Source organism: Molothrus aeneus, chromosome 6, assembly GCF_037042795.1.
Source record: "Molothrus aeneus isolate 106 chromosome 6, BPBGC_Maene_1.0, whole genome shotgun sequence".
In the NCBI taxonomy this organism is placed as follows: Eukaryota; Metazoa; Chordata; class Aves; order Passeriformes; family Icteridae; genus Molothrus; species Molothrus aeneus.
In genome coordinates, this window is record NC_089651.1 from 9,125,612 (window position 1) to 9,149,105 (window position 23,494).

Below are 23,494 nucleotides of genomic sequence, written 5' to 3' on the forward strand. Positions count from 1 at the left end.
ATATAGCACATATATAAAATAGATGTTAGACCTATATCTATATATATCTATATCTTATATATATATATCTTGTATATATGTATGTGTGTATATATATATGTATATATGTGTGTATATATATATATATACATATATATACACACACACACACACATATATATATATAGGACATATATGGGGCACATATAGAACATACATTGGCCATATATCAGCCCAGCTGTGGCTCTGGGGTCACACTGCTCTCTCTGCAGCTGCCCTCACTTCCAGAGGAGGTTTGAGGGAATCACATCCAGGCCCTGGCTCCTCTGGCTGGGATCCCTGTGCTCCTGGGACCTGGCGTGACCCCATTCCCACACCCAGGGCATGGGACAGGGAGTGGCTGTGACTGTCACTCTGGGAAGGGTGGGGAGGGGTGATGCGGTGTAATCCGCAGTAAAGATAAATCCCAGAAGGGAAACTTGGGGAAAGGTAGGTACAGGGAACGCACATGGAGGACTTTGGATTCCCTGTGGCACTGCCACCAGGGCACAGCAGGGATCTGGGGTAACTTTCTGATTCCCTGTCCCTCAGGTGTCACTGTGACCATGCCACTGTGTCCCCTGGTCCCGTGGCTATTCCAGAAGTGGCATGTCCAGATGTCACTGCTGTCCCCACTAGCTCTGTGGAGGTGGGCACACACCAGCTTCCTCCTTTCCCCCTGGATAACTTGATCCAGCTGGGCATCCCGCCTGGCACCAGTTCCATTCCCTGGTCACTGGGACAGCCTCCAAGTGTGGGATAAGCTCAGTTTGTCCCTGGTCACTGTGACACAGCCACAGGAGCTGAGCACAGGGCTGGGGCACTGAGGTCACCAGTGGCAGGGGAGCGAGGAGCCCTGGGCAGAGCTCATCCCACGGGATCAGCTGATCCTGATCCTCCCCCGCATCCCAGCCATCCGGATATAAATCCACACCGCAGAGCCCCGTGCTCCGTCCGTATAACCGCCATGGGACAGAGCTGCTCCTTCCTCCTGCTCCTCTTCCTCCTGTCCCCATGGCCCAGAGTCACGGTGGCACTCCTGCAGTACCGCCACGACTGCGGAGAGTTGGGAATGCAGCTCCTGGTCTTCCCGCCCCATGGCCGCACTGTCCGCTTCAAGGTTCTGGGTGAGTGGGGGACTCCCTGGATCCCCTTGGGGTGCTGCATTTCTCTGGGATTCCCCGCAGTCCCAGCGTGTTCTGTGGTGATGGTGTCCCAGTGGGATGAGCCCCCCATGGCATGGATGAGCTGTTGCTGCTGCCTGGGGGGTTTCCATGCACATGGATGTGTCACATCCCCATGTCCATGGTGTCCCTCCAGACGAATTTGGCTCCCGCTTTGACGTGGCCAACTGCTCCATCTGCCTCCACTGGCTGAATTCCAGGGACGATGGCTCTGTCATCTTCTCCTCTGGCTACAAGGGCTGCCACGTCCTGTTCAAGGTGACGCTCCCGTCCCCTCCATGGTCCCCTCCAGCAGGATGGGGGTGACTGTCCCTCGTGTCCCCCCTCAGGAGAACCGCTACGTCCTGCGGGTGCAGCTGGAGGAGCTGCTGTCCAGCGGGATCCCCATCACCTCCTACGAGGTCAACATGACCTGCCCCAAGCCAGGTGGCTCTGAGATGCTCCCAGATGGAACCCAGGAGAAGACCCGGGACAGCGGAATGGTGTTCTCCCACACCGGCCTGCACCAGGTCTCGGAGTCCTCCCTCACCCTCACGGGATCCCACTTCTCATCCCAAGATCACGTGGAGCAGGTTCACACCGTGGGACAGTACCAGCCCAGCTCAGTGCTTCCCGGGATCCCGCACCATTCCAGTCCAGCCCAGTCGGGGCTTCTGTCCCAGCCTGGTGGGGTTCATCCTGTCAACCAAATCCAGGGAAGCTTCTTCCACCCAGCAGTGCAGCCCCCCCAGCCTGGGGGGCAGAGCCAGCCAGGGTTCCTTCGCCCAGTGCTCGTATCCCAAAACCATCCCAGTTTGGGGCATCACGGGGGGCAGACACAGCCGGGGCACCTGCGTCCAGGGTCTGTATCCCAAAATCAGCCTGGGATGATGCATTCTATGGGTCAAAACCAACCAGGGATTCGCCCAGGGTCTGTATCCCAAAATCAGCCTGGGATGATGCATTCTGTGGGTCAAAACCAACCTGGGATTCGCCCAGGGTCTGCATCCCACAACCAACCAGGGATTCGTCCAGGGTCTGCATCCCACAACCAACCAGGGATTCGTCCAGGGTCTGCATCCCACAACCAGCCTGGGATGATGCATGCTGGGGGTCAAAACCAACCAGGGATTCGTCCAGGGTCTGCATCCCACAACCAACCAGGGATTCGTCCAGGGTCTGTATCCCAAAATCAGCCTGGGATGATGCATGCTGGGGGTCAAAACCAACCAGGGATTCGTCCAGGGTCTGCATCCCACAACCAACCAGGGATTCATCCAGGGTCTGCATCCCACAACCAACCAGGGATTCGTCCAGGGTCTGTATCCCAAAATCAGCCTGGGATGATGCATTCTGTGGGTCAAAACCAACCAGGGATTCGTCCAGGGTCTGCATCCCACAACCAACCAGGGATTCGTCCAGGGTCTGTATCCCAAAATCAGCCTGGGATGATGCATGCTGGGGGTCAAAACCAACCAGGGATTCGTCCAGGGTCTGCATCCCACAACCAGCCTGGGATGATGCATGCTGGGGGTCAAAACCAACCAGGGATTCGCCCAGGGTCTGTATACCAAAACCAACCAGGGATTCGCCCAGGGTTTGTATCCCCCAACCAGCCTGGCTTGACCTCCACTGGTGCCCAGACTCCAGCAGGATTCCTGCACCCGGGAGCTCAGCTCTTAAACCAGCCAGGAATATCTCGTCCCGGTCAACCCTCCAACTCCCAAACCGGGCTCCCAGGCCACACTGGGCTGCTCCATCCCAGCCCGGCTTTGGTGCACCCAGGACTCTCATCCTGGCCAGGTTTCATTAGCCCTGGACTCCAGGCTGAGCCCCAGCCTGGATTGCTGCATCCTGGGATTCACACCCAGCCCAGCCTGCTGCAGCCTACAGCGCTCTTCTACCCCTCGCCAGGGGCAGGTAAGGCAGGAAGATGGGATGCTGGGACAAAGGGAAACGGCCTCGAGGTGCTTTTTCAACCCACATTCCTGCTGTGCCCCCTCTCTGCTTCCCTCCAGGAACGCAGCTGACCCGGGAGCAGTGCCAGGTCCCAGTGGGCCGGATGCCGTGCGTGGCTCCACAGGGACGGGATGCATGCCTGCAGGCGGGATGCTGCTACGACGATATGGACCGCACCACGCCCTGCTATTACGGGAATACCGGTAGGACAGCCGGAGGGCACGTCCCAAAAATCCCTCCCCAGCACCCACCGGGAGAGGGTGCTCAGAGTGATGGAGCCTCTCCGTGGTGTCGCAGCCACTGTGCAGTGCCTGCTGGAGGGACACTTTGTCCTGGTGGTGCCGCGGGGAATGGTGGCCCTGCCGTACAACCTGGACAGCGTGCGGCTGGCCAGCGGCCAGGCGGGATGCGAGCCCCGCCACGTGTCTGAGGCCTTCGTCATGTTCCGCTTCCCGGTCACCCACTGCGGCACCACCGTCCAGGTAGGGCGGGAAAACCCCGGAGAACCCCCAGGTGGGCCTGGTGGGGTCACTCCAGGATAGAAGTGCCCCCAGGATGCCCCCAGTCCCTCCAGAACTTCAATGAAAAACTCGCCCACATGCTGCCTCCTGCCTCGAATCCTGATCCGTGCATCCCCCGGGATGTTTCCCATCCCGGTGTTCCCTGCACAGGTGATTGAGGACATGCTGATCTATGAGAACCAGCTGATCTCCACCATTGATGTCCAGGGATCCCCCCGTGGCTCTGTCACTCGGGACAGTGTCTACATGTAAGGGAAGAGGGTGGAAAAATCGAGGCAGAGAGCCTGGATTCCCCCTTGGATCAAACCAACCCTCGCTCCTGCTATATCCCCGGTGGTGTCCCCACAACTTGGGTGAAGGAGGGGCTGATGGAGGATTTGGGAGTCTCCCACTTTTCTCTCCCTCTTTTCCCCAGTCTCCGAGCTCGGTGCATCTACAACTCCAGCGACCTCCTTCCCTTGGGAGTGGAGGTGGCCGTGCCCCCCACGGCCGCCCCCCTGGCCATGCCGGGCCCGCTGGGGCTCCAGCTGCGGATTGCCACCGGTGAGTGCTCCCTATCCCTCTCCCCATCCCGCTCCCCATCCCACTCAACCCCTCCCAACATTCCCACAGACGAATCCTACAGCTCCTACCACTCTGTGGGTGACTTCCCCCTGGTGAGGGTGCTCCGGGACCCCATTTACGTGGAAGTCCGGCTGCTCCAGAAGACGGATCCCAATTTGGTGCTGGTGCTGCACCACTGCTGGGCCTCCCCTGGCTCCCATGCCACATCCCAGCCCCAGTGGCCCATCCTGGTGGAAGGGTAAGTGGAAAAGGATGGGAAGATGGAAGTGAGGGGGTCACTGTGCTGACACAGTGTCCTTGTTTCCCACCCAGGTGTCCCTTCCAAGGGGACAACTACAGGACACGGCTGATTCCGATGGGTCCGGCCTCTCCGGAGCTGCCCTTCCCAAGCCACTACCAGCGCTTTGTCATCTCCACCTTTGCCTTTGTGGAGCCCCCCAGAATGGCTGTGCTGGAGGGGGAGGTGAGGGGGATCCCCCTGAATCCATGTGTTGAGAATCTCTCATCCCAACACCCCCAAACCCACCCCAGCACTGAGCTCACTTTCAGCTGCCCATAATCCTTTCCTGTTGGGAAGCTCATGCTACTTTTGGGAGGTTCCTCAAGGCTTGGGGATGCTTTCCTGGGAATCTCTTCAGGCTCGGGGACCCTTTTTGGGGATCCCCAGGTGAGGCTGGCATTCCTGTGGCTCCCAGGTGTACATCTCCTGCAGCGCCTCCGTGTGCCACCTGGCCCAGCCGGAGCCCTGCCGGCCCTCCTGCCAGCTGGGAGTGCCCTCACGTGAGTCTGGGAGCCTCCAGGGATTTGGGAAGACCTCTACATGTCCCACTCTTCCCAAGCCAACCTGCTGCTCCCCACAGGAGCACGGAGGTCTCTGGGGAATAGGAGCACAGGTGACAGCACAGGGACAGTCACATCCCAGGGATGCCTTGTCTTTCCTGAGGTTCCCAAGAGAGGGAGAACTCAGCAGAGAGGCTGAGGAGTAAGTGCCTTCTGCTCCCTAAAAACCCCTTCCTCCCAAACACCCCTTCATCCCTCTAAATTAACTCTTCCCTCTCCTCCTCCTTCCAGCTCCAGCCTCTACCTGGGTGCTGTTGGATGTCTCTGGGAAAGCTGGAAAAATAAAACTAGTGCAAAACACATCTCTAAGGGTGGTTTGTCCTTTGGAGGGGAGGAAAGAGGGTCCCTCATCCCCATTCCCAAGCTGGCAGCAGCCACAGATCCCCCAAATCCCACCCTGCTACACCCCAGCCCTTGACAGGAGCCTTTTCCAGCTGAGATGACAGGGAATAATTCTTTATTTCCATACTGAAACGAAGTAACTGCTTACAAAACTGCACAGTCCTCCCTCCCCTCCCTCCCTCCCTCCTTCCACACATCCCGGCCTCTAACTTCCACCAGTACCGGGATTGGGGCTTTTTGTCAAATCAGTTACAAGCACAAAACAATCTAAAGGCAGAAAACACACAGAATTGGGAAAAAAACTAAACAATAAATCCATGGAGCACGGGGAAGGCAATGTCTGACTTCCCTTACACCAACAGCTACAACAGGGGAGCTTGATAATCCCACCTGGATAATCCCACCTGGATATTCCCACCCACCTCCCACCCCGAATCCCAAAAAATCCCAGCCCCACTTCCAGGGCTACAGGCTGTAGAACTTGAGGCTCCGATCCATGCCTGTGGAAGCGATGAACTTGGCATGGTGGCCAAAGGCCACTCCTGTGGTCAGACCACTGTGCTCTGGGGACAGAAAACAATCCACGGTCACAATTGCGAGTGGATTTGTCCCATTCCCGCCCCAGCCACTTCCATGATTCCCAGAACCCCTCACCTGTGAAGTGGAGGATCTCTGTCCACTGCTTGCAGATGTAGATCTGGACATCAGTCCCGCCCAGTGCCAGGTAGGTCCCGCTCTGGTCGAAAATCAGGGATTTCACCTGCAGAGAAGAATCACAACAAGGCATTTAAAAAGCTCCCAAAAAGGCTTTTCTGGCATGCCACAACCCCTGGAGCAGAGAGGGACATCACACACCTCGAAGTTGTTATCCAGCTGCAACGTCTTGAAGTTCTTGAGCTTCCTCAAATCCCAGAGCTTGACGGAGGAGTCATCGGCTGCCGTGGCCAGGTAGTATCCGTTCTCGGAGAAGGCGATGCTGGTGATGGGGCCCGAGTGTCCCGGGAAGTTGGCCACGTTGGTGCGTTCCTGGGGACAAGGTGGGCACAGGGAATCACAGAGCTGGGATGTGGCATCGTTCCCAACCGGCCTGCACGGTCACAGTGTCACCAGTGGCTGCTCTGCAGCTGGAACCTTGGGACTTTTGGAGAAACCTCCAAAAACATTCCTCAAAGTCCTGCTCCTTGGACTGATCCCCCAACCAAGCTCGGACACCCCAAACCCCTGTTCTCACACATTCCCATCAGCCCTCACCTTCAGATCCCAGATTTTGATTTGGGAATCCATCGTTCCCGTCCCAAAAATGAGCCCGTCCGGGTGGAACTGGGCACAGGTGAGAGCTGTGGAGACAGTAGGGAATCAGACGCTTGGGAAGACTCCCAAGAGGGTTAGGAAGAGTTGGAAGGTTGGGAAGGCTCAAGAGGGTTGGGGAGAGTCACAGGGTTGGGAAGATACAGGGAGTTGGGAATATTTTGAGAGTTGGGAACACTCAAGAAGGTTGATGAGATTGGAAGGGTTGGGAAGATTCAGGAAGGTTGGGAAGGCTACCAAGAGCCCTCCAAAGGAGCTCCCATGAACTCCAAGGGCCAAGGGATGCCCAGAATGGGGATAATCGACCCCAAGGCTTACCACATCCAGAGCTCTCATCTGTCACCTTGGTGAGGACGCGGCCGGTCTGGATATCCGAGAAAGCCCAGTACTGGGAGAGAGAAAGAGCGTTGGATATGGGAAGGGTGGGAAGCAAAGGTGGGAGCTGCGGGATGGGGAGGGATTCACCTGATCATCCGAGGAGCTGAGCAGGTAATCACCCGTGGCGTGGAGGCTGAGCCCGGTCACGGAGCCCTCGTGGGCACGGACCACCTGGACACAGGAGGCGTTGGGAACGGACCAGATCCGGATCGTGGCGTCGGGAGAAGCCGAGAACACCAAGTCCTGCACAAGGACAACACCAGAAGGTTCACGCGGGAAGAATTCACCTCTCTGAGAACTCCCAGCAGGAGATTCCAGCGGAGAAGGGTGCTGATATCCAGACTTGAGGCATCCTGGAAGTGAGGAAAGAGCCAGACGCACCTGGGATGGGTGGAAGACGACGCTGGTGACTTTCTTGGTGTGGCCCTTGAGCGTGGCCAGGATCTGCTCCGAGCTCTTGTCGAACACGATGACGTTTTTGTCAGCTCCACCTGGAAAACCGAGCGGAAAGCGCTGGAATGGGAGTGTGGGGCCAACCAAACCCAAATCCACCTGCCTTATGTCCCTTGTTCCCCTTCAAATTCCCAAAAACACAGAGAAAGAGATCTATTCCCAGTTGGGAAACCCCCAGGAAAGCTCCCTTACCAGTGAGGATCTTGTTGGTGTCAGAAGGACACAGATCTAAGGCAAGAATTCCTGGGATGCTGGCACTGTGCAGCCCCTGTGTGAGGGAGGAGAACCCCAAATTACTGCCACAAGCAGCAAAACCCTCCCAAAAGCAATCAAGAAGCAATTCCCAGCTCCATGTGGGAGTTTCCCAGTCTTTTCCCCTCCCAGCACTCACCACATGCGAGGCCACCTGCCGGTACTTGCTGAGCTCCTCTGGCTTCACCAGCTCCTCTGGGACTGTCTTGCCCCTCTGGAAAAATCAGGGATAAACATCAGCCTTGGCTGGAGCACGGCACATCCCAGCTCCCTCTAAATCCTTGGATAAGGCCACTCACCTTCTTACGCTCCGTGGTCAGCACCGTGGCCTTGTCTTGGAGCTAGAAAACAAGAGGAGGGTGGGCACAGAGCAGGAATTCTGCGATGGAGAGATGGAGAGGGGAACACATGGAACACTGCCCCTACCTTCTGGATGATCTCTGGGGTCATTCCTGCCAGCTCTCCCAGATCCATGGCCTCGCCAGCGCCCTGTGTGGCACACAGAGAAGGGACATGCAGAGAGGAAATTCAGGAGCAATGAGTGGGAAAAGGGTTGGGAATGAGCGGGAAAAGGGCCGGGATGGGGAGCAGGACTCACGGCCACGTTGGGCTGCGCTGACGGCACCGCCTGGGGCACGATGAGCCCGGCCTGAGGCTTCAGCGTGGCCAGAGCTGCAAAAACACGACAGGTTTAAAGGAACACCGGGATAAAGCACTTCCCAGCACCCCTTCCCAGGAATGCCAGATGTGGGAATGCCCCGTGTGCGTGTCACCTTCTCTGGCGGCAGTGACCTCCTTGGTGAGGCGGGCGATGACCCTGCAGGCGGCGTCGTGCTGGTAGAGGGCGTGGGACAGCTCCTGGCGCGTGGTCTGCAGCTGCTGCCGCAGAGTGAAGCTGTGCAGCATCACGGCATCCTGCCGGGAAGCGCCGCCGTCAGCCGGGGAACAGCGCCGGGATCCCGGCCCCCCGGCAGCCCCCCCGGCACTCACTCACCCACTCGTCCTGCAGGGCTTTCAGGATGGCTGGGATGCTGGTGGCCGAGGGGGGCTTGGGCCGGATCGGGTGGGCAACTGGAAGAAAGATGGACGCATCATCCGTGTCCCTGATATCCCTATGGATACGGCACTCCCATCCCTTGCCTTTGCCATTTCACCATCTCTCCTTTGCCCCTCTCCTTCCCGGCCTCCACAGCTGAGTTTGGCACCTCAAACCCCAGAACACCTCGGGCACTGCCATTCCCGCCCCCGAGAGAGCCACTTTTCCCGGGAGAGGCGCTTTTCCCGGGAAAGCCTTTCCCACGCCCGTTCCCGGCACCTTTGATGTCGATGAGCTGCTCCTCGGACAGCGGCTGGTTGTTGACAGGGTCGGTGCCGTTCTCCGCGATGTATTTCTCGATCAGCCGCCGCTCGTACACGTGGTTGGACACCGGCGACACACACGGGTGCTCCGGGACCTCGTTGGAAACTGCGGGAGAAAGGGAAGGATGGGACGGGACGGGAACAGGCTTTGGGAACTCCCTGCCCGGTGATCCCCCTGTGAGACCCCGACTGTCCCCGCCCCGCAGCCCGGGACGCCCCGTTCGGTAGCGCTCCCCCCCCCCCGCACTCCCGCGGCCGCTCTCTCTCCGCACTCACTGGAGCAGATGAGCGCCATGGCGGAGGCCGGGGGGTCGCGGCGCGCCGGTTACGGCCCCGCTGCCCTTCCGAAGCTGTTTCCGGTTCTCCTTTCCGGTCCGGGGTCCCGGTTCCGGTTCCGGTTGGCGCGCGCGGCCCCCGCGCCGCTCCCGAGCGCTCACGCGTGCGCCGCCGCCGCCGGAACCGGAAACGCTCCCGGCATCCCCCGCGCTCCCCCGGCCGGCGGGAACGGCGCTTCCCGGCGTGCACCGCGCACCGCCTCCCGCCTCCTGCTGTTGCCATGGGGACCGCGCTCCCGGCGTGCCCCGCGGCCGTCCCGGGGACTACAGCTCCCGGCGTGCCCCGCGGCGGAGCCGAGGGAAGCCCCGGTGAGGGGGGGTCGGGGGGGACCCCGGGGTGGGGGGTGGAATTCGGGGAAAATTGGGGCAAATTCGGGGAAAGCCGGGGGGAGAATGGAGGGAAAGTGGGCGGGGAGCGCTCCAGGGGGGGATAGGCGGGATGAGGGAGCCGCGGGGGGGGGTCCTGGGGGGGATCCCGGGGGAACCCGGGGGATCCTGCGGGGAGGGGGGGGGACAGTGGGAGGTGGGTACAGAGGGGCCTGGGGGGGATCCTGGGAGGATCCGAGGGATCCCGGACACCCCGGAGATGTGGGTGGGGTGCGCACAGAGGGATTTGAGGATCCAGTGGGCATTGGGGAGATCCAGGGAAGTCTGGGGGGATTTGGGGGATCGTGGAGGGTGGAGGGCCCTGAGCGGAGGGGCGGGCACAGGGGCGATCGGGGTTCCAGGGGAATGGGGGGAACTGGGCGGGGCTGGGCACAGTGGGACTGGGGAGATCCTGGGGGGACTGGGGAGAAATGGGGAGCAGGGGGGGTCTCGGGGGTGGCAGTGGTGGCAGTGTCCCCTCCCGGAGCACCCCGCTCCCTCCTTTGGGAAGGGGTGCCCCCCCTTCCCAGCCAGGCCCGGTGCCCTTGGCTGTGTCCCGCTGACTCTGGTCGATCCCAAAAATAGCCAGGACACCCAGGCCTGTGCTGAGGGGGGGCATGGAACTGGGCTGTGGGACCTCCAGCCTCCCCTCCTGCTTGGGGCACCCCAAAACCAGCAGGTGGACCCCAAAACCAGCAGGGTTTCCTCCTCCCAGCACCCCCACATGTCTCTTTGCCCACAGATCCCGGGTTCCAGGATGGGGAGTACCGTGGGGCACCAGGCCCTGCTGGCCCTGCTGCTGTGGATCCCATTCCTCATGGGATCGGCGGGGGACGGAACCAAGGATGGCCAGGAGGGATTCCAGGGACACGCCTCCACCTCCGATGACCTGCTGCTCCGGCTGGGAAGATCCACTTGGGACACCCTGGAAAACTGGGTGGGACACCAGCCCCTGCGGATGGTGGCGGAGGTGGGATGCCCATTCCCAAACTTTCCCTGGAGTTCCTTGTGCAGGGGCGCGGGACATTTTCCCACTCCCTTTTCCCCATCTTTTCCCGCAGAGCCTCTCCACCACCCTCTGGATCGTTTCCTCTGGGATCTCAGCAGCCCTGACCACTCTCTGTGGGATCCTGGGGGATCTCCTGGCCGCCTCCAGCATCAACGGTGAGTGGGGCTCACCCCGTGGGACGGCTCCTGCCCCCATTCCTGGTGCCACTGTTGACTCCCAGATCCCATTCCCAGGCCACCGGCTGGTCCGAGCAGCAGCGCTGGCTCCCGGGGAAGTGCAGAGGGTGCTCCTGTGGGCAGTGGCCGCCCTGGTGGGATCCTGGGTGCTAGCCCGGCTCCGAAGGCTGCTGCTCCCACTGCTCCGTGGCGTGAAGCTTTTCTTCTTCCTGGGAGCCTTCCTGCATGTGGCGGCTTCCCAGGAGAGCCCCACGGTGCAGGCGGGAATGCTGCTGGGCCTGTGGCTGCTCTACACCTTCCTGGGCAGCCTGGTGGCATCCCCGGATCCCAGCGCCCGGCTGGATGCGGCCGTGAAGAGCCTGGAGTGGAAGGTGGAGGAGCTGCGGCGGCGCCAGAAGTTTGGGGGGCCCCGGAACCGGGAGGATTGAGCCCCCCTGAAGCTTCCCCAGAGCTTGGCTCCACCATCCCAAGCATCCCAAGCATGTGTCCCTGCGCTCTGCTGAGCCCCCTGCACCCCCAGCTCTGCTTCCCGGTTCTCCCAGGGGTCCTGGGGGCCCCCCATCCCTCTGGGAGCACCCCAAAATTGGGGGCTGTGCCTTGCCACACGTGCCACAAGTGCCTTCACCCCAAAAGCCCCCACACACCCCAAGAGTGGGAGAAGAGCTCCCACATTCCCTGCTCACCAGGGATGCTGGCCCAGCCCAGCCAGCTTGGGGTGCAGAGGGGATCCCATTCCCCGTGCCGGGGGCTCTGCTTGTTTTGGGGTCCCCTCACTGTCAGGTTTTGGGTTTTAAGCTGCTTTTTAAACGGTTTTGATAATGTGGTTTGGAATAAAGATGGATTTATCCGGCCTGGCCCTGCTGCTTTCCCAGGGGATGGGGGTCAGGCTCAAGCCAGCCCCCAAGTCCATTCAGGGTGGAAAGGGAGGAGGAGGAAGAGGAGGAGGAGGAAGGTAGTTTATCCATGCCAGGATCCCACTGTCCTCCAGCTGTTCCTGCTGTGCTTCCCGCTCGCTCCGTGCCCCTCACCGTGGATGTCCTTGTCCTTCCCATGTCCCCAGTATCCATGGTGGAACAGGGAAAGATGGATGGCAGCTGGGGGAAGAATTCCCACCCTCCTGCTCTGCTCCGGGGTGGCCTGGGGTGTCCGGTGCTGGGTGGGGCTGGGAATAGGATGAAGAGCAAGGATTGGGATGGGGATGAGGATGAAGAGTAGAGATGGGGATGAGGAACGGGATGAGGGTCGGAATGGGGAGCAGGGATGGTAATGGGGAATGGGGTGAGGATGAGAATGGGGAGCAGTGCTGGGAATGGGGAGCAGGAGGGGGAGCAGGGCTGGGAATGGGGAGTGGGATGGGAATGGGGAGTGGGATGGGATGTGGCTCGGGCTGTGGAGCAGGACCCGGAGCACCGGGCACGGCCGGGCTTTAGGACCCGGCGGGACGAGGCGGCGCCGGTGCCGGTCCCGCCCCGGCCCCATTGTCTCGGCGCGGGGGCGGAGGGACGGGAGGCACCGGCGGAGCGACAGGAGGCACCGGCGGCACCGGCACCGGCGGCACCGGCGCACGGACCGAGCCCCCCGCCGGCCATGGCCTCGGCGCCCCGGCTGGCGCTGCTGGCCGCCGCCCTGCTCTGCGCCCCGGGTAAGTGGGAACGGCAACGGGAAAGGCATCGGGAACGGCAGCTGGCACCGGGAACGGCACCGGGCACCGATTCCGACCCCGCTCCGCACCCCTCCCGCCGTCCTGCTGATCCGCTCCCGCGTGGACCCGCAACCCGGGTCGATTCTCCCCTTTCCCCACGTTCGGGTCCCTCCGTTCCGCCGGGATCCAGGGAGCCGGGGCGACCTCACCCCCTCCTCCTTCTTCCCCGCGTTCCCCGGGATCCGCGTCCCCCATTCCGCGGGGATCCGTGCCCCTTCCACCGCCTGGGATCCCGAGGTGGTCACCCGAGGAACGTGGACCCGCGGGGATCTCGAGGGGGGAATCACCTCCCAATCCCCACGGGAACCCGCCGCCCGAGGGACTCCCCTTCCCCCCGGATCCCGGGATCTGCCTGGCCTCTCTCCCCGCACGCCTGATCCCCTAGGTGGGATCAATTCCCGGCCGCGAGGAAGCCCAGCCCGGGCATCCAGGTGGGATCTGCTCCCTGTGATGAGGGATCCCTTTGATCAGGGCACCATGAGCCTGTATCCCACCCTGCAGGACACGGTTCCAACCCTCTCCCCAGTGGGGAATGCATTCCCACGGGGAACAACCAGGACTGGGGGAACCGAGTGGCCCCCCAGTCCTGATGCAGGGATGGGATAACCCCGGGATGGGATAACCCCGGGATGGGGCAGCCATGGCAGGGTGACTTCAGAATGTGGTGGCCCAGGCAAGGGGTCACCCCGTGTGCTGCCACAAAGGTGGGCACAAAGACCCCCAGCTGCACACCCCATTCCCGCTGTGTCCCTGCGGAATGTGACACATCCTTGTCCCTGCAGTGAGGGGTGACGGGGAGCCCCCGGATCCCGTGTTCCTGCCAGCAGAGCTGGAGGTCCTTGGGGTGCCTGAGTCCTACCGTCTGCAGAGGGTGGATCAGGACGTGGCCCCCAACTCTTCCCTGCACACCCGCTCCGAGACATTCCTGCTGCTCCGTGCTGGATCCCAGCCCCTGTTCCAGGCCACCTACCCCCCGTTCAGCATCCGCCAGGTAACCGAGGGTCCTGTGTCCCCTGGGCCACACCAGGGTGTCCCAGCCCCCACCACCATCCTGGTGTCCTTACAGGAGGTGTCCATGGAGAGCTCCCCCGGCTCAGCAGCTTGGGCCATCCGTGCTGTGTCCCTGGAGAGCTCTGTGTCCCCTGCTGAGCCCGTGGCCCGTGTCCTCTTCCATCTGCATGGGCCTGACTGGATGCCTGGGAAGCAGGACCATGCCGGGGCCCGGAATCATCCCAAGGACTGGGACCATCCTGGGCTCTGGGATCACCTTGAAGTCCGGGACCACCCTGGGGGTCAGGGTCATCCCAGGGACTGGGATCATCCCAGGGAGCAGGACCACCCTGGGGTCCAGGATCACCCCAGGAACTGGGATCACCCTGGGGATCGTGACCACCCCAGGGACCAGGACCACCCTGAGCAGCAGGACCACCATGGAGTCCGGGATCACCCCAAAGACCGGCACCACCCTGGGATCCACGATCACCCCAAGTACTGGGACCACCTCAAGGACCGGGACCACCCTGGGAACTGGGATTCTTCAAGGGATTGGGATCACTCCAGAGCTCGGGATCTCCCCTGTGTCACCCTCCACGCTCACCACCGTGGCCGGATGGCCCGGGGGACATGTCACCTGCAGGTCAGTGCCACCCTGGGGACCCTGGGGACCCACAGCTCCCCCCCAGCCTAATCCCAGGACCCCCTCTCCCCTGCAGGCCCCACTGGGCGTGTGTGTGGTGGAGCTGGAGATCCCTCCACGCTGGTTCTCCCTGGGATCCCTCCATTCCCACCGGAGCCGCCAGCGAGATTCCGACCCCGTGGAGCCTCCGGAGCGCCCAGAGCCGGCTGAGCTGCACTACAGCGTGGGGGAGTGCGGGGGTCGGGAGCGGGAGGCTCCCAGATTCCTGGCAATGCTGGAGCTGCGGGCAGGAGAGCCGGAGCGGCGGCAGGAGGCACGGCTGGACGAGAAGGTGCTGCTGCGTGTCCCCAATGTCCCCCTGCGGCCCGGGCAGCGCTTCACGGCCACCATCGCCCTGCGCCACAACTTCACTGCCGACAGCCTGACGCTGAGGTGAGAGCAGGGACAATGGGGACACTATGGGACACTGCGTGACACTATGTGAAAGTGTGTGACAGTGTGTGGCTGTGAGTGACACACTGTGACAGTGAGCGACACTGTGTGACAGTTTGTGACATTGTGTGGCAATGTGTGGCAGTATGTGAACATCTGATACCATGTGCACTGTGTGACATTGTGTGACAGTGTGACTGTGACACTGTGTGACACCATCGGATACTGTGTGACATTGTGTGACAGTGAGCGACACTGTGTGACACTGTGTGACAGCGAGTGACACCGAGTGATTGTGGGTGACTCTGTGGGACACCGTCTGACACTGTGTGACACTGTTTAACACTGTGTGACATTTTGGGGCTTTGTGTGACACCAGCTGACCCTGTGTGACACCATGTGCCCCACACAGGATCAAGGCCAAGAAGGGCCTGCAGGTGGTCTCCGCCCGTCCCACAGTTCCCAGTACCTGGAGCGTGCACCTGGAGCGTTCCCGTGGTCCCAAGCATTCCACAGCCGTGGTGACGTGCCGGCGGCTCGGGGACATCCCTGCCATCCCTGACAGCTCCAGGTAGGGAATATCAGAATCCCCCATCCCAGTGGGAATTATGGGTTGTTCCACCCTGATCCCGGTGTGGTGCTGCAGGGTGTCCGAGCCAGCTGAGTTCCTGCACCTGGATGTGGCTGTGGAAAACGGGACAGGGGGGCTGGCGCCGGCGCGGCCCCTCACGTGGCAGGTGGAGTATCCCGGCCAGGATCCCGAGGCGCAGAAGGACAAACTGGTCTGGGAAATCCAGGTGTCGGAGCGGGATGTCCGTGCCCTCGTCCCACTGGTGCAGGTGGGTGTCCCCATCCCATTCCAGCCCTCCATCCCGCGGGAAGCGCCCCCTCATCCCGCTGTGCTTCCAGGAGCTGGAGATCCTGAACACGGCGCCGCTGACCGGGGTCCCCCGCGTTATCCCGGTCAAACTGGTGGCTGTGGAAGCAGGGGGTGGAGTGTCCGAGCTCACAGATCCTGTCAGATGCGAATCCGCTGACAAGCAGGTGCTGCAGGTGAGTGCTGCTATCCCCTCGTTATCCCGCCTCACCCTGGGACATTCCCATGGAATTCCACGTGCTCTTGCAGGTGTCGGATTCCTGCGACCTGGTGTTCGTGGGAGGCAAGGAGAGCCGAGGGGCGCGGGGGGCCCGTGTGGATTTCTGGGTGCGCCGGCTGCGGGCAGAGCTGAGCTTTTCCGTCTGGGCTCCGCTGCTCCCGCTCCGTGTCCAGCTGGGAGATCCCATCCTGGAGCAGCTCCGGGGCTGGAAACTGCCCGGGGGGCCTGACAGGTGAGGCCTACAGAATGGGATGGTGGGAAAGGGGGGAGATGGGAATGGGGCTGGGACCTGATGTGTGGGGATGCATCAGTGAGCCCCCAACAGCTCCTCTGTCTGGGGATTCTTGTCACTCAGTTGTGGATTCCCAGTCTCCCTGTCTTGCAATCCTTGTTCCCTTGTCCTTGGGGAACGCCTTGTCACCCCATCCTGGGACTCTTGTCACCCTGTCCTTGTCCCTTGTCCCCAGTGCCGTGGTGGAGTCCGAGGACCTCGCAGAGGAGCCGGAGCGGCGGGCGCGGGGCTGCCGGCCCCAGTTCCAGCGCACAGGGCTCCGTGTCCTGGCACACTTTGTGGCCCACCCCCTGGATGGTGGCCGTCACCTGTCCTACCTGCCCGGCCCCGAGTGGCTCCTGGATGTCACCCATCTGGTGGCTGCCCGGACCCGTGTCCAGGACCCCCGCGTGGCCTCGCTGGAAGCGGGGGCTGTGGTGGTGGGCCGGGAGCCTGGAGTCACCTCCGTGGAGGTAAACGGGGGCTGTTTGTGGGATCCTGGGAAGATTTGGGGTGTGGGAAGATTGCAGGGATGGAGCTGGGGGGCTGGAAATGAATCCCAGTGGGAGCTGGGCAGGATACAGGGAGGGAGGGAACGGAGGGGCTGGCACAGGATGGGAAGAGGAAGCAGGGGGTGTGAGGAATGTTGGGGGACTCACAAGGTGCTTCCAGGTGCGGTCCCCGCTCTCCGACTCCATCCTGGGGGAGCAGACGCTGGTGGTTTCTGAGGAGAAGGTGACAGTGACAGAGCTCCGTGCCCAGGTGGTGGCTGGGCTCTCCTTGTCCCTGCGGACACAGTCGGATCATCCTGGTGTGGTCACCGCCACCGTCCTGGGGACACCCACGCTACGGGCCCTCAAGCAGGTGAGACGGGTGGGGGGTGACCCCAGCCTCCCAGGTGGCCCCCAAACCTCTGCCATCCCGCTTGTCATCCCGCCAGGAAGCGACCCTGTCCATCTGGCTGTCCTTCTCCGACCACACGCTGGCCCCACTGGAGCTCTACGGGTGGCACGACGTGGCCTTGACCATGACGTCCCTCGACCGTGCCGTCGCCACTGTCAGGGGGTCCCCTGGGGTCCCCGCTGCCCACCCGTGGGTGGTGGCCGAGGGGCCGGGCCGGGGGGCCCTGCTCCAGCTCAGCCTGCACCCCCCGGATCTGTGCCGGCGTGGCCGGCACCGTGCGGCTGCCCTGGCCACTGGCACGGCCTGGCTCGAGGTGGGGGTCCCCTCTCCCGGGAGCCCCCGGCCCTTCCCGCGGGCCGAGGGCGCCATGTCCGGGGAAGCGGTGACCGTGGGACAGAGGGACCCCGCGGGCGTGGGGCCAGCGGCCACCAAGCTCCAGGGGTCTTCCTCGGAGGAGAACGAGGAGGAAGGCTATGGACGCAACCGTGCCAGCAATGAAGAGGAAGAGGAAGAGGAGGAGGAGGAGATGGTGAAGGCTCCGGAGCGGGTGACTGACCTGGAAATCGGGATGTACGTGCTCCTGGGAGTCTTCTGCCTCGCCATCTTCATCTTCCTCGTCAACTGCATCTTCTTCGTGCTCCGCTACCAGCAGAAGGAGCTGCCCGAGCCGGGCAGGGCCCCCTCGGCCCCACAGCCCCACAACTGGGTCTGGCTGGGCACCGACCAGGAGGAGCTGAGCCGGCAGCTGGATCGGCAGCAGCTGGATCGGCCGCAGCCGGATCGCCGGCAGCCGGAACCCCCGGCATCCCCAGGCCCGCCCTGCGGCTGCGGGGGCCCCCCGGGCTCCGGCGAGGACGGGGCTCCCCCCGGCTCCCCGGCCCCGCCGCCCCGCAAGGAGGGGTCGGCTCCAGGGGGCGGCCGCAGGAAGCGGGTGGAGTTTGTCACCTTTGGGCCCCCCCGTGTCCCCGAGGAGCCCCCCCCAGCCGCCCCCCACGTCCAGTCTATCCTGGTGGCCAGCGAGGACGACATCCGCTGGGTGTGCGAGGACATGGGGCTGCGGGATCCCGAGGAGATCCGGAGCTACATGGAGAGGATCCGCGGCAGCTCCTGACCCCGAGGGGGCGACTCCCGGACCCCCCAATTCCCGGGCAAACCAGTAAGGGCCTGACCTCCTCCCTGTGCCGTGCTGGGGGGACACCGACCCCCCTTCCCAGCGGGATGGGCCGGGGACCACTGGTGGCCTCCTGGGACCACCCCGAGGTGCCCACAGAGGGTGAGGGGGGGTCTCCCAGCCCTATCCATATGGGGGCTGGGTCCCGGCGGCAGCGGGGAGGAATTCGGGATGCTCTTACTGCTTTGGGTCTCATTGCGACATGGTGTTCATAGTGGTGATGATGATGGTGGTGATGATTCCTGTGGTCTGATCCCGGGGAGGATCCTGTATCCCCCCCACCTTCACCCCGGCCACGCATCCGTTTTGTACACATTTTTTATTGGGAACGCCCGGGAAGGGGCTGCCAGGGGCTGGTATTTATGGAAAATTTTTAATTCTGACGTTGTTACAAAAATAAAGTATTTAAAAAAACAATTGGGATTCTCCTCTGTGCCGTCCCTTGTGATCCTGACACCGGGTCCCACCCTGCCCCCATGGCAGTGCCAGGCTCCTGGGAATGGGCACATGCCCTTGACCTTGGCTCCACGTGGGAGCTGGTCACGGGACTGGATCCAGGGCTGGGCCTGGCTCTGGCCCAGCTGGGGTCACCTTGGGATAAGGGATCTCCTTCCTCCCTCTCCTGCCATCTTCCTCCTCCACCTTTCCAACCCCAAAACCAGCCGGGTACGGCATGTCCCCGACATTCCCAAGTGTTCCCTCAGCCCCTCCCTATATTAGTGGCCACAGGGATTCTCACTCTTCCAGCTTCCCAGTAAGTCCCAGCAATTCCAAGACACCCTTGATAACAGCAGGAGATCCCCCATCCCGTCACCCTGCTCCCAGCTTCCCCAAACTTCCCAAAACCATTGATCCCACAGTGGAGATCAATGTCTCCTGGGATGCCCCACCTCCCATCCGTGGAAATTCCAGCCTTACCCCTCACCTAATATTCCTGGAGGGTTCTGGGGTGATCCTACATGTGCTGGAAGATGCTCAGGATGTGGAGCTGCAGGTAACATTGACTCCAAAAAACAGGGAGAAGAGGGGAATTCCTGGCTGGAATTCCAGCCATCTGGTGGATGGCTCCACCAGATCTGTGTCCCCCGGGCTGGGAGCACCAGACCATGAGGCTCCCGTGCCCTGGAGGGTCTCTGGGGTCCCCAAAACTCTGTTTCCTCCCTGCCAGGGCAGGATGGAGCCACCCCATCACCTCCTCCACCCCAGAGCACTGAGTCGGCTTCCTGCCCACCGCCACAGTCCCGGAGCTGCCGGAGCGCGGGGGCACGGCCAAGCCACGTCCCCAGGCTGCTGAGAGAGGGACCCCCCGAATCCCAGAGCCCTGAATTCCATGGGGCTGCCCCGCTGATGGCATGGGGGGGCTCTGCCTGCTCTTGGTGGCTCTTTCTGCCGCGGCACCTGCACAAGGTACGTCACTGTCCCCATCCTGGCCCTTGCTGTCGCTCTCTTGGCACCTTGGGGTGGTGGAGCCACAGATTTGGGGGTGGGGGACCTGCCACCCCCCTGGGATGGGGAGCACTGGGGGTCCTGGGGGCTCCCCAGCAGGCGGGTCAGTGGTGGAGGATGCTGCCCCTCAACACGCTCGGAGGGAAAGGGATCCCCTGAAAGGATGTCCTAAGGCTTGGGGATTCTCCTAAGGGTTAAGGTCCCTTTGGATCCCCCCAAAAGCACCCTGGGAACCCCTAGAAGAGGACCCTAAGCCCCTAAAGGTGCTCTCGGAGCCATCCCACCTACAATCCCTTTGGGAACAGGGCGACACTCAGGGCCTGAAGCCCATCCTGTCTCTCATGTACCCCCTGGATGGTTTGGGGATGTGATGCCACCTGTCCTCCCCACCCTGGCAGGATTTGGGATTGTTTGGCTGCCAAAATGTCTGCCAGGAGCTGCTTCAAGGCCTCCAAATGATGAGGAAACGGCCCCATCACCCCATCACCCCATTTCCGCCCTTGTCAAGCCTCCATCCCCACCTGGAGCAGCTCATTCCCACCTTCTCCCCTCATCCCAGGCCTTTTCCTTGAACATTTTAACTCAAATCCACACTGCACCAGTTCTGGTGGCTCTTCCCAGGATTCCCACCCACAGCAGCCCCTTGGATGCCTCACTTCTGGGGCTGAATCCTTCCCCCTGGAGGAGCCAAATGGGGCATTTTTAGGGATAACTGGATCATCCACTCACCTGTGGCTCTGGAATGGGTGTAGGCAGGTGGGTACGGACAGGTCCAGCCCCTCTGTGTCTGCAGGGATGAACCGGAAGGCGGGAACAACACAGATGCAGGATGACATCCCAAATTTCAGCTCTTCCACTGCTGAGTCGTGTCCCAGTATTCCCATATTTAAGGCCAAATTCTCCCAGCAGATCCCACACCAGGATTTAGCCTTGAGAAACATCCTGGGGCACACAGGGATTGATTTTTGGGATACAGCAGCTCCGTGACCACTTTGCCAGAGCCCGGGGGGATTCCCACTGTGCCATTCACAGCTGGGAGAATCCTCTTGCCCACATTTTGGTGGGTTTGGGATGCACCCCACCGAACTGGGAATGCTGGGGGGCTCAGCTCCTCATCCCTCTGTCCTTTCTCCCCACAGTCCCCACAGAAACAACAGAATCGCCCAACACTCCAGCAGGGAACACCTCGGTGACTCCAGGTGAGTGTGGGAGGGTGAGGGACATCCCTACACCCACTTTTCGGGATTCTGGGACAACGCCAGTTCACCCTTCCCGGTGCATCTGCCAGGTCCCAGAGCGCTGCGGCTGGTGGGTGGCCGGAGCCGCTGCGAGGGCCGTGTGGAGCTGGAGCAGGAGGGGACATGGGGGACGGTGTGTGACGACGGCTGGGACATTTCTGACGCCGACGTCGTGTGCCGCCAGCTGCGGTGCGGCCGCGCCGTGAGAGCCCCCGGCAATGCCACCTTCGGCCGTGGGCGCGGCCCCATCCTCCGGGATGAGGTGCAATGCCAGGGACACGAGCGGGACCTCTGGGAATGCCCGGCCATGCTGGAGCACGACTGCAGCCACAAGGAGGATGCCGGTGTGGTTTGCTCAGGTGGGTTTGGAACATTCCAGAGCTGGGGATGCGGATGGCGCATCCTCACCTCTGCGCTCTTCCCGCAGAGCACCAGGAGTGGCGGCTCTCCGGAGGCCGGGATGGGTGTGCCGGCAGGGCGGAGGTGTTTTTCCGAGGCACTTGGAGCACGGTGTGTAACAGCACCTGGTACGACACGGAGGCCACGGTGCTGTGCCGGACGCTGGGATGCGGGGATGTGCTCCAGCGGCCGGCCTTCACACACACGCTCCCTGGGAAGATGACATACATGTGTGGGAGCCTGCAGCCCTCGCTGGCACAGTGCCACTGGACCTTCAACAAATCCGCTCCCTGTTACCAGTCAGGGGCTGCCGGGGTCATCTGCAACGGTACCGCATCCTTCCCGATGGGATTTGAGGCACGGCCTGGGTCCGGCTCTCTCCCAAGCATCCCATTTCTGTTCCCGCCCTTCCCAGGCTCCCTGGGTTTGGAGACTCCAACGCCCACAGTGGCTGAGGTGACGCCCAGGAATGTCAGTGTCCTGCAGGGTGAGTGTCGGAGCCCTCGGCCATTCCCTGGGATCAGGGTAAAATTCCCAGGAGGTAAGAGTCACGTGGGATGAGCTGTGTCCGTTCTCTGTCCCAGCCGAGGAGGGGACCCCGACCTTGGGGACACCACCAGTGGACAGTCCCCTCTTTGTCCTGTGCCTGGTGCTGGCCGCGCTGCTCCTGCTCTCCGTGCTGGCCTTTTCCACTGCCCTGCTGAGGCTGAGGAAGAGGAGTGGTAAGGAATTCTGGATCCGGACATGGAATTGGGACACAATCCCCACTTTCTGGGCTCAGCTCAGCCATAGAGTGGGTACATCTCCTTGTCCCCACAGCCATGTCCTCCTTGGGAATACCCATGCCAGTCCTGGTGACCCACAGCTCCCAGAGCCCCAACGCACCCTCCGGGATCCCCAATGACTACAGGGAGACTCCCACCAGCCTTCCCAAAGGATCAGGTGGGTCTGGCAGGTCCCCCCAGGGGCTGTGGGGCCAGAGGTGCCAGCTGGTGACAGATGCCACATCCCCTTGTCACCCCCCAGACGGTCTGGTCAAAGCCATTTCCAAGGATTCTGATTCTGACTCGGAATATTATGAGTTCAGCAGCAAGCCTCCCATCGCCCTGTCCACCTTCTACAGTGAGCATCCCACTTCCTCTGGGATCCCTGATGCCCTGTCCCGGGATCCCTGTCACCCAGGATGTTCCCACCCCTCTGCCCTTCCCACAGACTCCCTGCGCCGGCACCCCAGGGAGGATCTTCTCCCTCCGAGACCCAGCCAGGACAGGATGGAGTCGTTCCCTGAGGATGGTATGACACAAGGGGGTCTATCCCATGGATGGAAGGGTGGCCATGCCCTTTTCCAGTATCTTTGTTCCCACATTTTATGCCCTTGTTCCCACAGAGCCGGCCAGGCCGGGCCCCCCACTCCGCAGCTCCTCCAGCTCATCCTCATCCATGGAGCCCTATTGGAATGGCAGCATTCCCCCCCCTGCCCATGGCTACGGCACAGGTGGGAAGTGTGGGAGCAGGGATGGGAGCAGGGATGGGGAGACCCCAAAGATGGGAAAAAGGGATGCAGAGACCACGGGGATGGGGAAGGAATGGGGGTTCAGGGACCCCAAGCAGAGGAGCAGGGATGGGAGCAGGGACAGAGGGACCCCAAGGATGGGAAGATGGATGGGTTCAGCCTCAGTGAGGAAATGGGACCCCATGGAGTGGGAGCAGGGTTGGACAGTGCCAGTCCGTGACTCTGCTCCTCCCAGCTCCCCCGGCAGCGCCCACCCCAGCGCCCTCCCAGCCCTGGGCACCTGCAGCTCCGGCAGATCCCGATCCCGACGGCAGCTCCAGCACCTCCTCGGGCGAGTGGTACGAGAACGTGCAGGAGAGGGAGCCCCCTGGAAATCCCTCCTCACATCCAGGTGAGGATCCTGCGCTGGAGGTGGGGCACACACGGAGTTCCAGGCATTCCCAAATCCTCCTGATGGGCTCTGTCTCTGCAGCCTGGTCAGATCCATCCTATCCTTCGGGGGAACACGGGGAGGATCCCGACTTTTCCGAGGGCAGCGACTACGACGACATCCAGGACTCTGCCTACTGAGCCTGTCCCACCACTCCAGAGGCCAAATCTCCTGGAATTCTCTGGCTTTCTCCTCCAGAATTCTCCAGCCATT

The 23,494-nt window shown here is 61.9% G+C and overlaps 5 protein-coding genes across 5 annotated transcripts; 4 read left to right on the forward strand and 1 right to left on the reverse strand.

Annotated features, from left to right (window-relative positions):
• The first annotated feature begins 985 nt into the window (after positions 1-985).
• On the forward strand, positions 986-5,204 carry ZP1 (zona pellucida glycoprotein 1). The gene is made up of 12 exons (XM_066552351.1): positions 986-1,145; positions 1,339-1,460; positions 1,532-2,210; positions 2,568-3,101; positions 3,200-3,343; positions 3,438-3,622; positions 3,812-3,909; positions 4,077-4,204; positions 4,274-4,463; positions 4,538-4,688; positions 4,921-5,005; positions 5,086-5,204. The coding sequence occupies exons 1-12, from the start codon at positions 986-988 to the stop codon at positions 5,202-5,204; spliced, it is 2,595 nt and encodes an 864-aa protein (XP_066408448.1).
• A 301-nt stretch (positions 5,205-5,505) lies between these two features.
• Positions 5,506-9,617, reverse strand: PRPF19 (pre-mRNA processing factor 19). The gene is made up of 16 exons (XM_066552469.1): positions 9,434-9,617; positions 9,114-9,263; positions 8,793-8,869; positions 8,572-8,713; positions 8,397-8,470; positions 8,225-8,287; positions 8,098-8,139; positions 7,938-8,012; positions 7,739-7,814; positions 7,475-7,584; positions 7,181-7,336; positions 7,034-7,103; positions 6,659-6,744; positions 6,263-6,433; positions 6,062-6,167; positions 5,506-5,970 (listed from the first exon to the last, which is right to left on the reverse strand). Exons 1-16 carry the CDS (start codon positions 9,450-9,452, stop codon positions 5,873-5,875), a joined length of 1,515 nt encoding a protein of 504 aa, XP_066408566.1. The 5' UTR covers positions 9,453-9,617; the 3' UTR covers positions 5,506-5,872.
• Positions 9,442-11,893, forward strand: TMEM109 (transmembrane protein 109). Its single transcript, XM_066552470.1, is given in 5 exon segments — positions 9,442-9,565; positions 9,568-9,789; positions 10,599-10,828; positions 10,920-11,022; positions 11,101-11,893. Coding segments are annotated over 5 exon segments (1,050 nt in total). The 3' UTR covers positions 11,472-11,893.
• A 525-nt stretch (positions 11,894-12,418) lies between these two features.
• TMEM132A (transmembrane protein 132A) lies at positions 12,419-18,672 on the forward strand. The gene is given in 12 exon segments (XM_066551875.1): positions 12,419-12,619; positions 12,622-12,685; positions 13,528-13,736; positions 13,812-14,381; positions 14,458-14,813; positions 15,226-15,384; positions 15,460-15,652; positions 15,723-15,866; positions 15,940-16,142; positions 16,378-16,654; positions 16,854-17,045; positions 17,122-18,672. Coding segments are annotated over 12 exon segments (3,642 nt in total). The 3' UTR covers positions 18,196-18,672.
• Positions 18,673-19,607: 935 nt separating this feature from the next.
• CD6 (CD6 molecule) lies at positions 19,608-23,430 on the forward strand. Its single transcript, XM_066552692.1, has 12 exons — positions 19,608-19,662; positions 20,850-20,900; positions 20,990-21,298; positions 21,367-21,666; positions 21,754-21,825; positions 21,923-22,060; positions 22,158-22,280; positions 22,365-22,460; positions 22,551-22,646; positions 22,726-22,833; positions 23,087-23,242; positions 23,324-23,430. Exons 1-12 carry the CDS (start codon positions 19,608-19,610, stop codon positions 23,419-23,421), a joined length of 1,602 nt encoding a protein of 533 aa, XP_066408789.1. The 3' UTR covers positions 23,422-23,430.
• The last annotated feature ends 64 nt before the right edge of the window (positions 23,431-23,494 follow it).

Excerpts from the sequence above, each read along its gene's own strand:
- ZP1 (XM_066552351.1), top strand. The coding sequence starts at position 986 with ATGGGACAGAGCTGCTCCTTCCTCCTGCTCCTCTTCCTCCTGTCCCCA. Across the intron at positions 1,146-1,338 it reads TGTCCGCTTCAAGGTTCTGG|ACGAATTTGGCTCCCGCTTT; the intron begins GTGAGTGGGGGA and ends GTGTCCCTCCAG. Across the intron at positions 2,211-2,567 it reads CCACAACCAACCAGGGATTC|GGTCTGCATCCCACAACCAA; the intron begins GTCCAGGGTCTG and ends GGATTCGTCCAG.
- PRPF19 (XM_066552469.1), bottom strand. Across the intron at positions 8,288-8,396 it reads CAGCGCAGCCCAACGTGGCC|GGCGCTGGCGAGGCCATGGA; the intron begins GTGAGTCCTGCT and ends TGTGCCACACAG. Across the intron at positions 6,745-7,033 it reads AGATGAGAGCTCTGGATGTG|CTCTCACCTGTGCCCAGTTC; the intron begins GTAAGCCTTGGG and ends CTGTCTCCACAG.
- CD6 (XM_066552692.1), top strand. The coding sequence starts at position 19,608 with ATGGGGGGGCTCTGCCTGCTCTTGGTGGCTCTTTCTGCCGCGGCACCT. Across the intron at positions 22,061-22,157 it reads GAGGCTGAGGAAGAGGAGTG|CCATGTCCTCCTTGGGAATA; the intron begins GTAAGGAATTCT and ends TTGTCCCCACAG. Across the intron at positions 23,243-23,323 it reads AAATCCCTCCTCACATCCAG|CCTGGTCAGATCCATCCTAT; the intron begins GTGAGGATCCTG and ends CTGTCTCTGCAG.